The 12,623-nt window shown below is 41.2% G+C and overlaps 1 protein-coding gene across 2 annotated transcripts; it reads right to left on the bottom strand.

Moving 5' to 3' along the window:
• Nucleotides 1–5,065: 5,065 nt before the first annotated feature.
• Nucleotides 5,066–10,985, bottom strand: rcc1 (regulator of chromosome condensation 1). 2 transcript variants are annotated; one of them, XM_047599833.1, is made up of 11 exons: nucleotides 10,867–10,962; nucleotides 10,182–10,283; nucleotides 9,760–9,856; nucleotides 9,128–9,315; nucleotides 8,828–9,007; nucleotides 8,004–8,100; nucleotides 7,681–7,803; nucleotides 7,451–7,591; nucleotides 7,171–7,290; nucleotides 6,903–7,055; nucleotides 5,066–5,955 (listed from the first exon to the last, which is right to left on the bottom strand). In XM_047599833.1, exons 3-11 carry the CDS (start codon nucleotides 9,836–9,838, stop codon nucleotides 5,780–5,782), a joined length of 1,257 nt encoding a protein of 418 aa, XP_047455789.1. In that variant the 5' UTR covers nucleotides 9,839–9,856; nucleotides 10,182–10,283; nucleotides 10,867–10,962; the 3' UTR covers nucleotides 5,066–5,779. The 2 variants fall into 2 exon arrangements, with proteins under 2 accessions (XP_047455789.1, XP_047455788.1); XM_047599832.1 differs by lacking the exon at nucleotides 10,182–10,283 and having other exon boundaries at nucleotides 10,867–10,985.
• Nucleotides 10,986–12,623: the final 1,638 nt, after the last annotated feature.

Genomic DNA, 12,623 nt, shown 5'->3' with positions numbered 1-12,623 from the left:
AGATTTCCTCCGGGCTACGGAGCGTAGCACGCTCCAATAATATGTCCCCTAATGAAATGTCCACGGCTCTGCCTAGATGTGTAAAAGACAAAGCAACAAAATGAATAATTCAGCCCCGGCACCACCATGAGCTGACATGGCCGGGCTGTGCGTTGGCCATTAAAATAAAATGTGATTTATCCAGCGGAGTCAGATTTTTCCCTGCAGAGACAGTCTTGTTCTGAGGTTTGAAATCTAGATTTTAATTTTTCTCACAGCTAGATTTTCACACTAGTCAATATATACAGTCACACGCAGAGATCCAGTCAACCAGCTGCAGATTGACACATAATTAAAAGCTTTTTGAGCCCAACTAATGCCTACTCACGTAATTAAATTAACCGAGGTGAACGACAACAGAGGGAATCTTGCTGAAGTGCTAGCAACAGCTCGACCAGACCATGCTGCAGCCATGTAAATGTTTCTGCATAAAAGACAGACATCTTCGATGAAATGACAGAGATTCTGGAAATGGAGTCGTTGTTTCGCACGCTTGTAATAAGACAAAATGGATCTTGCATGAATTGTTAACAAAATGTCAGAACAAAAAGTTGTGAGGCAGTTTCTTTCTTGATGTTTTATACAGCGTTAATGTGTTTTTTTCCCACTGCTGAAGAGCTTATAGAGGCACTGGAACCAATTGTTATCTGTCAGTCACCATAATTAACTGCATGGAAACTGCTGGACAGTAGGGAGAGTGTGTGTGTGTGTTTAAGAAACCAAGACTTTCCCCAGGTTTACAAATCCCTCGTATTGATTTATTCAGTCTAATCATAACCCAAACTAATACAATAATCTAATATTTGAGTGGCTTTTTAAAATATCAGTGTACACATGAAAAACCAAAAATCTGTTGAATGAAAAACAGACCTCTGTGCGTCCACTCGTTATCACCTCTGTCTGAGGAAAGAGGTTTGCGGCTGCTCTCCACAAGAACGTAATGAAAAGATGTGAACCTAGGGCGGCACAGTGGAGTGGTGGTTAGCACTGAGGCCTCAAAGCAGGAAGGTCTTTGGCCGACTGGAGTTTACACGTTCTCCTTTTGTCTGCATGGGTTCTCTCCAGGCACTCCGGCTTCTTCCCACCATCAAAGGACCTGCTCGTTTGGTTAACTGGTGACTGGACCAGTGCAAAAGTTTGGGATGTTGGACTCAACTAAATCAAAAAGCCCCCCGGGGTCGGGATGTGGTCGGCGGCACATCAAGCGGTTTTTCATCTGGCGGAGCTGCCCAAGTAGCCAAGGAAGCACCACTGAAGACTTTAACAACATCACCTTCCCTGGCAGAGAAAACACTTGCATATTTCCTCCTAGGATTACTTAAAAGCTTATTTTAAAAAGCCAAAGCTGGTACATTCGCTAATTAACCCGGTGCATCTGTAAAGACTAAACCAGCCTCACGCTGTACTCTCCATAGATTCACCCAGAGGAGGACAAACACTACAGGAGAGTGTTACACTACAGAGAATTCCATGTTACGTGTTCACGTGGACGTTTCTCTCATTCTCTGTTTTTACATAGAAGTCATTTCCCAAAAAAAACCCTGTTGCGCACCCCTATCAATCCCCCGGGAGTCCGGCGGTTCAGCTGCTGTCCATAAATAGGGTTTGTTGGATCTTGCTGGACCTCGGTAAGTAATTATATGAGATTCTACTGAGGGGATGAGTCACACAACACGGTGCTTGGGGTTTATTACTTGGGGTTATCAATGTATTACATCTGTAAGCATGCATCATGCCAAGAAGCCCACCCTTTACACGGCCCCCCTGCACAGCTGCTGGTCCTTTGCCTTGGGTCTCACGAGAAGCTCTCGAGCCCCCGGACGAGGACTCCAATCTATCAAGGCAATCGCGAGTAATTACATGTACGCTCCCCCGAGCAGCGGAGTACCAGCAGCTTAACAGCAAGAGAGATGTTCATCTGCTAATAATACCCTATTAGGTTTCCTGGGCATGAGGTCAGAGAAACGCGGAATATATCATGCACTTGATACGTCTATGTCCCCACGGAAAATCACAAGCTGTGATTGAAGGAGCATTTGAGTAAGATAAATATCTCACATCCTCATCCAAAAATATGGATCAGCCACTGACAGGAGAAGTAAACGACACTGACTCTCTTGTGACAGTTCAAGATGTTCTGCTGGGAAACTTTTGGACCTGGCATTTGTGTTGATGTTACGTAAAGCATGTACCACCAAACCGAGACCAGACCAGATGCCTCCACCCCATAGCAATGACACTCCTTGATGGCAGCAGTCATCCCCAGCAGGAAGCGGCCTGACACAAGCAGACACACACTCAAGGAAAAACTAAAAAAAACATGAAAAACCTGGCCTCCAAATCAAGTGGCCTGTGGGATGTACTGGAACAAGTCTGATCTACAGAGGCCCCTTCCCTCAACCCGTAGGAGAAAAAGACCCCCCACTAACAACATCCTGTTGCCAGACACCACCACTGTGTCCATTCTCTGAGAAACCTGCTTAATTAATATAAGGGAGGCGATCCTAATGTTACGCCTGATCGATGTGTGTTCTGTGCGTGCACGACAGCGGGGCCCTTTGATAAAGTAAAGCCTCTTCAAAGTCATCAAAAAAACTCTCTTGATTAGGACACACTTGAGAAAGAGCACTCAATACAATCTGAAATGATAAGTTAATTAAGGAAGCAGCGGGGTTGCTCAAGAGCCGGCACGTCTCAATCAATGCAGAGTTAAACGCTGCAACGTCGTGTGATGTTTTTCTTTCTTAACGGCGCGATCGTGCCGCTCGTGAATACCATTGTGCAGCCTGCAAAGGGCCTGATTCAAATGTGCGGCATAAAGAGCGCCACACAAAGGCATCTATGCAAGCGAAAGCTTCTGAAAGGCAGATGCACCGCACGTCTCTGTGATCAATTCTGCCTCCTCTGTTATTAGATTGAATGTGTCTCGGCGCAGGTGCCCGAGACCCTCTGCTCTCCTCTGTGATTAGTTAAACGAGACGAAGATTAGAGCCCACATGCATGACGCAAAAAATTCCCATTTCACATTCAGCGAGTGAAAGAGCCTAATCGCAGGATGTCGTAGCCGAATTCCCGCCTGAGAGCGTCTCTTTGTGCCACGGGGCTTTATGACGTTATTAGGCTTTGAATGCTGCGGCACGGGAAAATATGATGAAATCCTCCCTCCGCGACATCTGTTGTCACCTCAAAGATTAAATCACTTCAGGCTTACGCACAATATGTCAGCGACATGACTACGGATTTACAGATTTGTATGGTCAAGAAGATTCATAAAGCTGTCAAAACATACATTGAAGACCAAGAGTAGATGGATACATGTCATGTAATTTAGAAAAAAAACTAAATTAACTATGGAAACAAGTCCAGAAATGCTGCTTCTAAAAATATTAAAGGGATGGCATGAAATGAGAAAAATTATTGCAGAGCCGAGTAAGTAGTGGAACATATTAGCTGAGAGGTGGCATTTGTAATAGGGAATGTAGTAGGTCCCCACAAATGTCACTAAAATACTCTAATTTGCCAGTTCATTAGGTACATTAGAGGCAGTGAGAGTCTAGGTGAAGGTGATGGTGATTAGCAGATAACAGAAAAACTGTCGATTCATTTCGGAGGCTGTGTTGTGTAGCACTGCTAAATTATATTGTGTTGTACCGACACACGTTTCCATTATTTCTCCAGCCCCATTACAGCGAGTGGGCCGGTGACACTTTAGTGTTTAATTCAATACAGTTTAACAGCACCACAAACTACACCATCGATAGCGGCCACACAGTTGAGTTACCACCTTTACCCGCACAAACTGTTGAACTTGTTGCAGTCACGAAAGGGGATTTAGTGCAAGACGGTTACACAAGAACGTTTTTATTTTCGCTAGCGTACCTAATGAACTGGCAAATTAGAGTAGTGTTGTTTTCGCAACCCCTTGTTCTTACGCTCGGATGTTCTCTCTCTCATCAGTTGAACACACACCAGCTGGATTTTATTTATAAAAAAATAAAACAAAAAACAAAAAGGCCCATTTCTGATGTGTTCTGTGCAAAGGATGGAACTAGTGGATTTAGCTGAGCTCAGTCACCACTGTTGTTTTTAATCGTACGGTGAACTGTGCTCCCACATGTATTCCTGACATTTCATCTTCGTCACTGAGCAAACTGCGGCAAAAAAAAAAAAAAAAAAAAACTAAACAAGACTTTGGGCCATTAACTGCTTATGAAACCTACTTCGGCGTTTCAAAGGTTTTCTCCGCGGGGACTCTGCTCTTAACACGTCGTCTTCGATCTTTCTGGGCAGATGAAAGGGAGATCAGACATTTCAATCCGCATAAAAACAAACAGTGCACGGCTTTGATGTATATAGTCGTAGCAACATTTGCATCCTTGAGTGTTTGGGATTTACATTCTTGACGTCCCCGCGCGTGGAGGTGGTCGTCTGCATTCACAGCGGGCACCGGTTTTTGATTTAGAGAGTGAGAGATGATGACGACGGTGCCCTTTCACTGTAATTATTCTTATGGGATGAAGGACACTTACAATCAGAAAGGGTGTTAACGCAACACTGTCATGTTTCTCTTTTCCTGTCTACCTCAATCAACACTAAGAGCAGACACAAAGAGGTTCCTGTGAAGCATTAGAGTTCATATCCCTTGTCTTATACATTCAAGGTACTTTAAAATAACCAAACTATTATCTTTTATTAACCTCAATAAATTCACATGATTGTTATTTTTGCACAATCCTTCCTAGATTGTATTTTTAAACCTTGTTAGAATTCTGCACAGTAAGGCCCAAAGCACAGATCTAAACTTTCTTTCATGCACTAAAATGGTATTTTGTCGACAAAAAAAATTGCATTGTTAAACAATAGTTTTCCATTTCTAAAAATAACAATGTGCCCTACTTATCTGGCCAACTATGTTCCTGCAACATCTAAGCCAAAGGTCACAACTCAGAAGCTCTAATGAGAAATTTTTTTTTTTTGTATCTAAAAACACCATAACTGCTGCATAAGATTTCAAAAATATATATTATTCTTTTAAAAATCATCTTTATTTTCAGACAAAAGCACCAAAATTCAGGATACAGTATGATGTGTTAACAAATGTCCAAATAGTGACAGTACTTTGTGTGCACAGGGTACAATGAACAGTAGTCGCACATGTCAAACTCACCAATTATAGATGTCCTGTCTGAACCCTTCAACTATAATCTCTACGACGCAGCCTCTGGGGCCAAAGGCCGATATCCAAGGGGCTTGTCTATATATTCTGCGTATGAATGTGCAAAATATCTGTTTATAAAGATTTAACCAAGCCCAATCTAATTATTGCTTTAAAGAAAACATTAAAATGAAGTGATTAAACAGCTTGAACTCTCCTTTCCTTTTATGTACATGCACAGTAAAATTCACAAATCTCACACATACCATTTTTACAGTCATACAAATGACTTTTAATGAAAAGAATTCAAAGGAACATCAAAAACTAGGTTTAAAAAAATAGTCTCTCATTTGTCATGATCTACCAAAACATCCATGAACAATGTCCACATGCTAAGAAGAGTTCTCATAAAAGAGGTCAAACCTCACTTCGCCCCCTCCGCCCTGCACATCTCACGTTCCTTCGGCTCAACACAGGAAGCCACATAACCGATTAACCCCCCTCCTTAGATTTAGGCACCCCTGAACAAGGCCCCACCTTGGAATCGATCGAAACACCTCCCTTCACCGTCGCAAAGGGAGGACATCAGCTCTCCTGCATGTCTTTAACCAAAAGGACCGTGTGCTGCCCCCCACTGGAGGCCATCAGTACTGCACGGTTCTCCAGCTGTTTGCCGGTCATCTTCACGGGGCTCCACTCGTCGTCTTCTTCTCCTGTGCCGAGCTGCAGGTTGGTGCCCATGCCCCAGGCGTACACGGATCCTGAATCATGCAGGAGTAAACACAGACGACAATTAGGGAAACCAGTGACTTTTAAGCTGTTTAAATAATACACAGGTTCAAATACTCTTTATAAAATTTTTATTTCAATTGTGCAACAGTAGGGTGGCCGTGCCACTGTTGTAAACATAAACAAACCTAACTGGTATGTAGCACTACATAAATTACTATAAATTTTATTTAATTATATTATATTGGTGCTTTTCCAAAACTGAGACAAGTTAAAAACAGAAGAACATATTGAAGAAAACGTTAAATAAGTAAACATATGATTTACGTTATTTATAATGTTCATTAATATCATCTGTCCCCAATCAAAAATAAATAAATAAGTGAACATCTTTGCTGACAAATTGGACGGTTCCAGTTCACTGTTGATAGTCCAGCACGGGACCGACTTATAGAATATTAATTCACATTCAGTGTCTGGTCGTACTATGTTTGAAACAACGCAGCCAACTACTTTTATTGTAGCCATCAGCAGCCAAGAGATAAGGAAAGTAAGGAAAGCAAAGGTCAATGTGCAGCTTAAAAAAAAAAGAAACATCCAGCAGTAGTAAGACCTCTCTGTAATAGAATACATTCACTGTACATAAAGCCGCGCTTAAGTGGACGAGCACCTGTTATTTCCTAACAAAAGACCTCATGAGTGGATAATGACGGTTCTCTGTGAAGTGTGAATGCAGAGGAAGAGAGCTGCTGTTTTATAGTCATGCAGTGGATGAGCGCTGCGCACAAAGAGTGTGATACTGACACTTCAGTTACGTGCAACATTATATTTATCTGCCAACATAATGACAACGATGTCTTCAGCTGAACCACAGAAATGGCTGTTAACAGTTGGGAATATGTGAGATGATTTAAACACCACAGTTGCATTAAAAACAACATATACATGTAAAAACTGCTGCATTATCTTTGGTTCTCACCTTCTCTGGTGACGGCGTAGCTGACTGATGCTCCACATGACACTCCTCTAGCCGGCTCCATCCCCATCACAGGCGTGGGCTCACTCTTTTCTTCTGCCCCTTGGCCGAGGCCAAGACGCCCGTACTCTGCTCTGCCCAGGCTATAAACCTGCCCTAAAAGAACAAAAAACACACCCTGTAGATTTGTTGTGCTGGTGTAAATAAATAAAACATTTTGTGAGCACATCAACCACACGGTGACGACACGGACCAGATGAGGTCTGCTCACCTTCAGCATCGAGGCAGAGTGTGTGATGTTGTCCTCCGGAGAAGTCCACCCAGGAGGTGGTCGAGTTCTTGAAGCAGGTCAGTTTTACGGGTACAAAACACATCTTGGTGTTTTTAGTGCCTGGACAAATTCATTTGAATGAAATCGTAAGGACACAATCATGACACTTACAGCAACTGACAAACCGCTAAATGGAAATCAATACCAGATGTCAATACAGTAAAGGTTATAAATGATATCATATTATCTTTAATCACTATGAATAAACTGCGATACTGACCCAGCTGATGATAGTTAGAGAGGCCAAATCCATACACGTGTCCATCTTTTGACACGGCAAAGGTAAAGTACGCCCCGCAGAAGGCATCAATGAAGTGAACTTTCCCTTTGACTTTTACAATCTGTGGATCCAGCAGCCGCGCTGTAATAGGACACAGTTAGAGAAGCCGCCATAACACACATCACAGATATGATCATTTTATTAGACACGCGAGCGTTTTTGTTACTTACCAAGACCTTTCCTGCCGCCTCTGTTTGAAAAATGCTCCGGCACTCTGCCCAGCTGCCCCTGCTCCGCCGTGCCCGATGTGTAAAGATTTCCGTCCAGCGTCACCATGACTACGTGATCGTTACCTGAATTAAAGACAAACAAAGCAGGAGAATAGTGAGAACTTAAAAACCAGTATTTAGGAATTTATTTATTTAAAACACTGACTACACACAGAAAACAAGAAAAGATGCCTGTGGCCAGGTTATAGCAACATTTGCTAATTTCCACCCGTAGCCCCACAGGTAAGAAGTGAACAAATAAAAATCATATCATCGTTTCTTACCTGATGCAATTTTCACAACAGGTTCTGTCAGGGGCATTTTGACTGGAACAGTTGAAGTTTTCATGGGCTCCAGAAGACCAATAACACCATTGTTGTCCTGGGAAGATGAGTCATGTATATTGAATGTTTAAGAAAGATGCAGCAGAATACAGAAGGGATGATTAATGCAGCAGGACCATGAACACGGTGAAGAGACGCACAGTATCAGGGAAACTGAGAGAATCAGAATCAGTAATAGAGATGATAAAACTGTAGGCCCCTAACTTGCTAAATTTCTTTTGATGCAGGGACACAGGGCTCCCTGTGATGGAAAATGTGGGGTTCAGAAACAGGTGAGCCAGTCAGGTGATGCCGTGTGTCTTACCTGAACAGGATATTGTAGCAATAAACAAGAGATTATGACTAAATAAGAGCTTTTGATTTTTCATGAATTTGTTTAACGTTGAATCACCATGTGTAAACTTACAGGAAAAAGCAAATCACAACATTGCCCGCAAAGAGAGGTGGGGTCTGAACCCTTTCTGAATCCAAAACCACTGCATGTGACGTAGTACGTAGTTATTATACACAAAGGGTGAGTAACAAAAAGTAGACGTCCTGAAGTGAATCCCAGTTGTATTGATATGTTCAGACACAAGCTCTGTGCCAATTCTGTGCTGTGAGCTTTTAAGTACTTTACTTTTACATCAGTCAGTTAGCAAAATATTCAAGGTTATTTGGTGAAACGTAATGAAAGGAAATAAGACTTTGAACAAATTTATAGAGTAGAATAAAAAAAATGAATGTAGGAGGATTAGGTGCTTTGAAAACAGCAGCAAACTAACCCTGAAAGAGCCCCAGATGTACACTGATCCGTCCTCCATGAGTGCAGCTGTGTGGCTGTCTCCAGCTGACACCTGGACCACCTTCTCATCCAGAGTCACTTTACCTGGAACCATTTCTGACCCCTCTTCTGTTGTGTCCCGACCAAGGGCCCCTTCATCGTTACAGCCAAAAGTGTAGACCTTAAACAAACAAAGAAACAAAAACAACACACTTTAGAATAATTTAGTGATGACATTTTAGCTGAGAATTAGTCAAGCAATTTTAACCTAAGACACAATAAAAGACAGATGTTTACTTACATGACCGGTGTCGCTGAGGCACACGGTGTGCATGCCTCCAGCTATCACTTGGACCATTTTCTCTGGTAAGGACAGAAGTGCCGGCTTCTTCCTCTCAATGACGTTCTCGCCTAAACCCAACTGTCCAACATCACCCTGTCCCAAAACAAGGACCTGACCCGGCTCCTTGCCATGAGTCCTGTGGGAAACTGGAACACAAACACACACAACTTCATAAAGAGTTTGTTTAATTTACTTATCAATGCTTTTAGTTTTACAACTAATTTATACTTTCCTTCAATTCAATGTGTGCATAATGCTACTTCAACAGTAACTTATCTTTGATGCCTGTTTAATTGAAGACATTTCAGTTGGATTAGCAATTTAAAATTGCTGTCATTGTCAGGCTCGAAAGCTTACGGATTTAAACAGTATGACAACAAAAGATTCACATGGAGGTAAAACACTGAAAATGCCACAAGCCTCTGGAACCAACGACAACATTAGTTTTGTGAAGACAGAAAGACAGACGTATCTGAATGATTTCATACTGAATTGAATGCAGACCTTATGTATCGGCATCAAATGGTTTCAGGAAATCAGTATGTAAAGTCTACTTTACATACAAACAACAAAACAACAAACTGTTTTACCTTTAACCTTCTTGGAGCCTTTATCATCCTCCACAATAGCATCTGACTTCCGTTTGGTGGTGGCCTTTTTCGGTGGCATGACAGCAACGCTTTTGGACTTTGGGGAAAAAAAAAACACAAGTACATCGTGAGTAGTTTAGCAGTGAAAGGCAGCTGTTAAAGTGCGACAAATAAACTCCCTTAATAGGACAATGTAAAATGTCAACATAACTGAACCACAATCTCAAACACATCCAGGCAAGACAAATTGAAAATATTTGCATATTAAACGTTTTATGTGGATTACAAGCTATGCTCTACTTGGCAGATTCTTTCAGGGTTATATGTGTACACATAAAGAAAAGTGACCAGTTCATAATGTTTCACTGAAGTCCTGTAAGAGTGTGGGTCACTATGAAGCGTTTACAGAGCTGGGTACATACATGTATATTGACTGGGGACAGCAGCAGTAACACTACCCAGCAGCTCTTTGGCTTCAACAGCTGTCAGAAGGTTAGAGAGAGACAGCTGTGCTCCCTCCAGCCCTGCTCCCATGTTGGCGAGAATTGAAAGTTGGCAAATTAAGGACACAAGTGCTACAACTTAAGACTACAGCCAAGTTTTTCACTCGCACCGACAGGCGATAACTGTTGGTGAGGACACGTTTAATACGTGCACAGCTAGAGCGTTGTTAAGCAAAGACGGGAAGTTTAAATTAAGCTGCGTGATCTAACGCTGGCTGCACCCATGTGCCCTTCTGCTAACAGGTAATTAGCCGGGGCTCCCAGCGACTTGTATGTGGCTGATCCTTATTATTGACACGAAATCAAACGTCAAAAGACACAATCCGCAACTTTCCGAAGGAGAAAGCGAGACGCATTTCATTCGTTAATTGTCACCGCACGTTAGTTAGCTGACATTACTTAAAAGAGGCTGTTTCTCAATGAGACCCGCTAACTGTTAGTTAGCCAGAACAAGCTAACTAGCGACGTTAGCGTGACATTTGGGAATGAATGAAGGTCTGTTACAAAACTCATCGATTTAACTTCGCACACGTCACTGCTCTGGTGTTTATTGTTGCGTTTATTACCTCCAACTGGACAATTTAGGAGCTGATAATGTACTAACCTGTGATATGTAGAAGTTTTCTGTTTGCCTGAACGCGCTCCGTCTGTTCCCGGTCTTGAAACATGCGCCGCCGCACGCGAGAAGTCGCGTTTTTTGGATGGTGTGTGACGTCGTCCTCCTTAAAGAGACAGTAGCACCAAGAAAGGTTCTAGCAATGGGAAATCAATCAAATCACATCGATCCCCATGACCGAGAAAATACATTTCAGCGTCTAGGAAGACGAACGACTTTTTCTACAAATCTAGCCTCATAGTTTAAAAATAAATATTTAAAATAAATAAATGAAATCTTTACAAAGTTGTGTGATGTATTGAACGCACTTATTCTAGATTTACTAGTAATACATACACACCAGTAGTGATCGTGCGCACCTTCTCATTCAGTGATACTGGTTGACTGGTAGTGTATATGCCAATATAGAACACTTACTACTGTTACAATGTTAACATTTTCTTGTACATATATATATTACTTTTTTTATATATATACTGTAAGGGTGTTTTTTTTATTCTGTAATTGTTATTTAAATATAGTTTTCATGTATTTATGTGTGCCTTTAAGCCTATAAGGGGTCTCTGCAAAATTCCGTTATGTTCTCATAATGTCAATAAAGACTCTTGAATCTTGAATCTAACAGAAATAACAATAACATTACGAGTTATGCTTTGCATTTAGAAATCAAACAACGCGCTTACATGATCAGATCAAGGAGGAACAACTCGGTGACAGGCACATTTACTATTCTAACCTGATTTAAGAGGAATTATGATGAGAGGAATTATACTATATTTGTTAGACTATTGTATGGTATGCATGGGACCCGTTATGATTCACAGTAGATTTCAGAAGGTGGCAGTAATGCTTAAAAAAACGTTTGCAAAGATCTATAAAACATCCGAAGAAGCGGAAGCAGAAAAAATAAGAAGAAGAAGACAAGTACAGTCAGGGATGGTTAGTGAGACCCAATTGCCATGAAACCCAATTTCCTGTCAGTTGCACCTTACAATATTTGGCCTATGTGAACGCCAAAAATGCCATCTGACAAGAGATCAGAAAGTTCTTCCCCCAGTTGGCTCTCCTTTGCCTTGGTTGAAACACAGCTGACCCGACTGTCACGTTGACTCAACATTTTCTTGTTTTTATGTCCTTGTCTCTTATTATGTACACAATAATTTTCTACAATGAATGGTTTTAGGCAGCTTTTACATATTAATAGATGAAATAAAATACTCCATGTCTAAATGTAGCATCCATTAGGTCCTGTTTATGTCTTTCATCTTTCCATGGAAAAAAAATATGAACTCTTCTTCCTTTTTTGTTTTTGTTAAACATTAGATTCTAAGTTCGAGTTTAGATTCATATATATATAACCTTTATAAGGATCTTCATTGTTCCCTGAAGGCTACAGTTTTTCCACCTTTTGTCAGTCCCTGTTATCTAGCTTGTAGTCATTTGGACGCAATATATATATATATATATATATATATATATATATTTTTTTTTTTTTTTTTTTTTTTTTTTTACTGTGAATATTTTCAATGGTTAGATACCTTTGAATTTTTTTTCTGTGAATTGTCTCCAAAGGAGATATAAATGTTCTGCCGTCAGAGAAAGAACATTCTGGCCATTTTTCTAAAACGTCTATCAGAGAGCCTTAAAGGAACGTCTGTGCTGAGCAGATATTGTCACAACAGGGGAGGACCAACATGAAGGTGTGCCTCTTCGCCGCAGGTAACATGAAGAAAGAATCATTTGAC

Source organism: Mugil cephalus, chromosome 11, assembly GCF_022458985.1.
Source record: "Mugil cephalus isolate CIBA_MC_2020 chromosome 11, CIBA_Mcephalus_1.1, whole genome shotgun sequence".
Taxonomy (NCBI): domain Eukaryota; kingdom Metazoa; phylum Chordata; class Actinopteri; order Mugiliformes; family Mugilidae; genus Mugil; species Mugil cephalus.
Note: the sequence above shows the minus strand (reverse complement) of the source record. Positions and strands in the feature narration are given on the sequence as shown.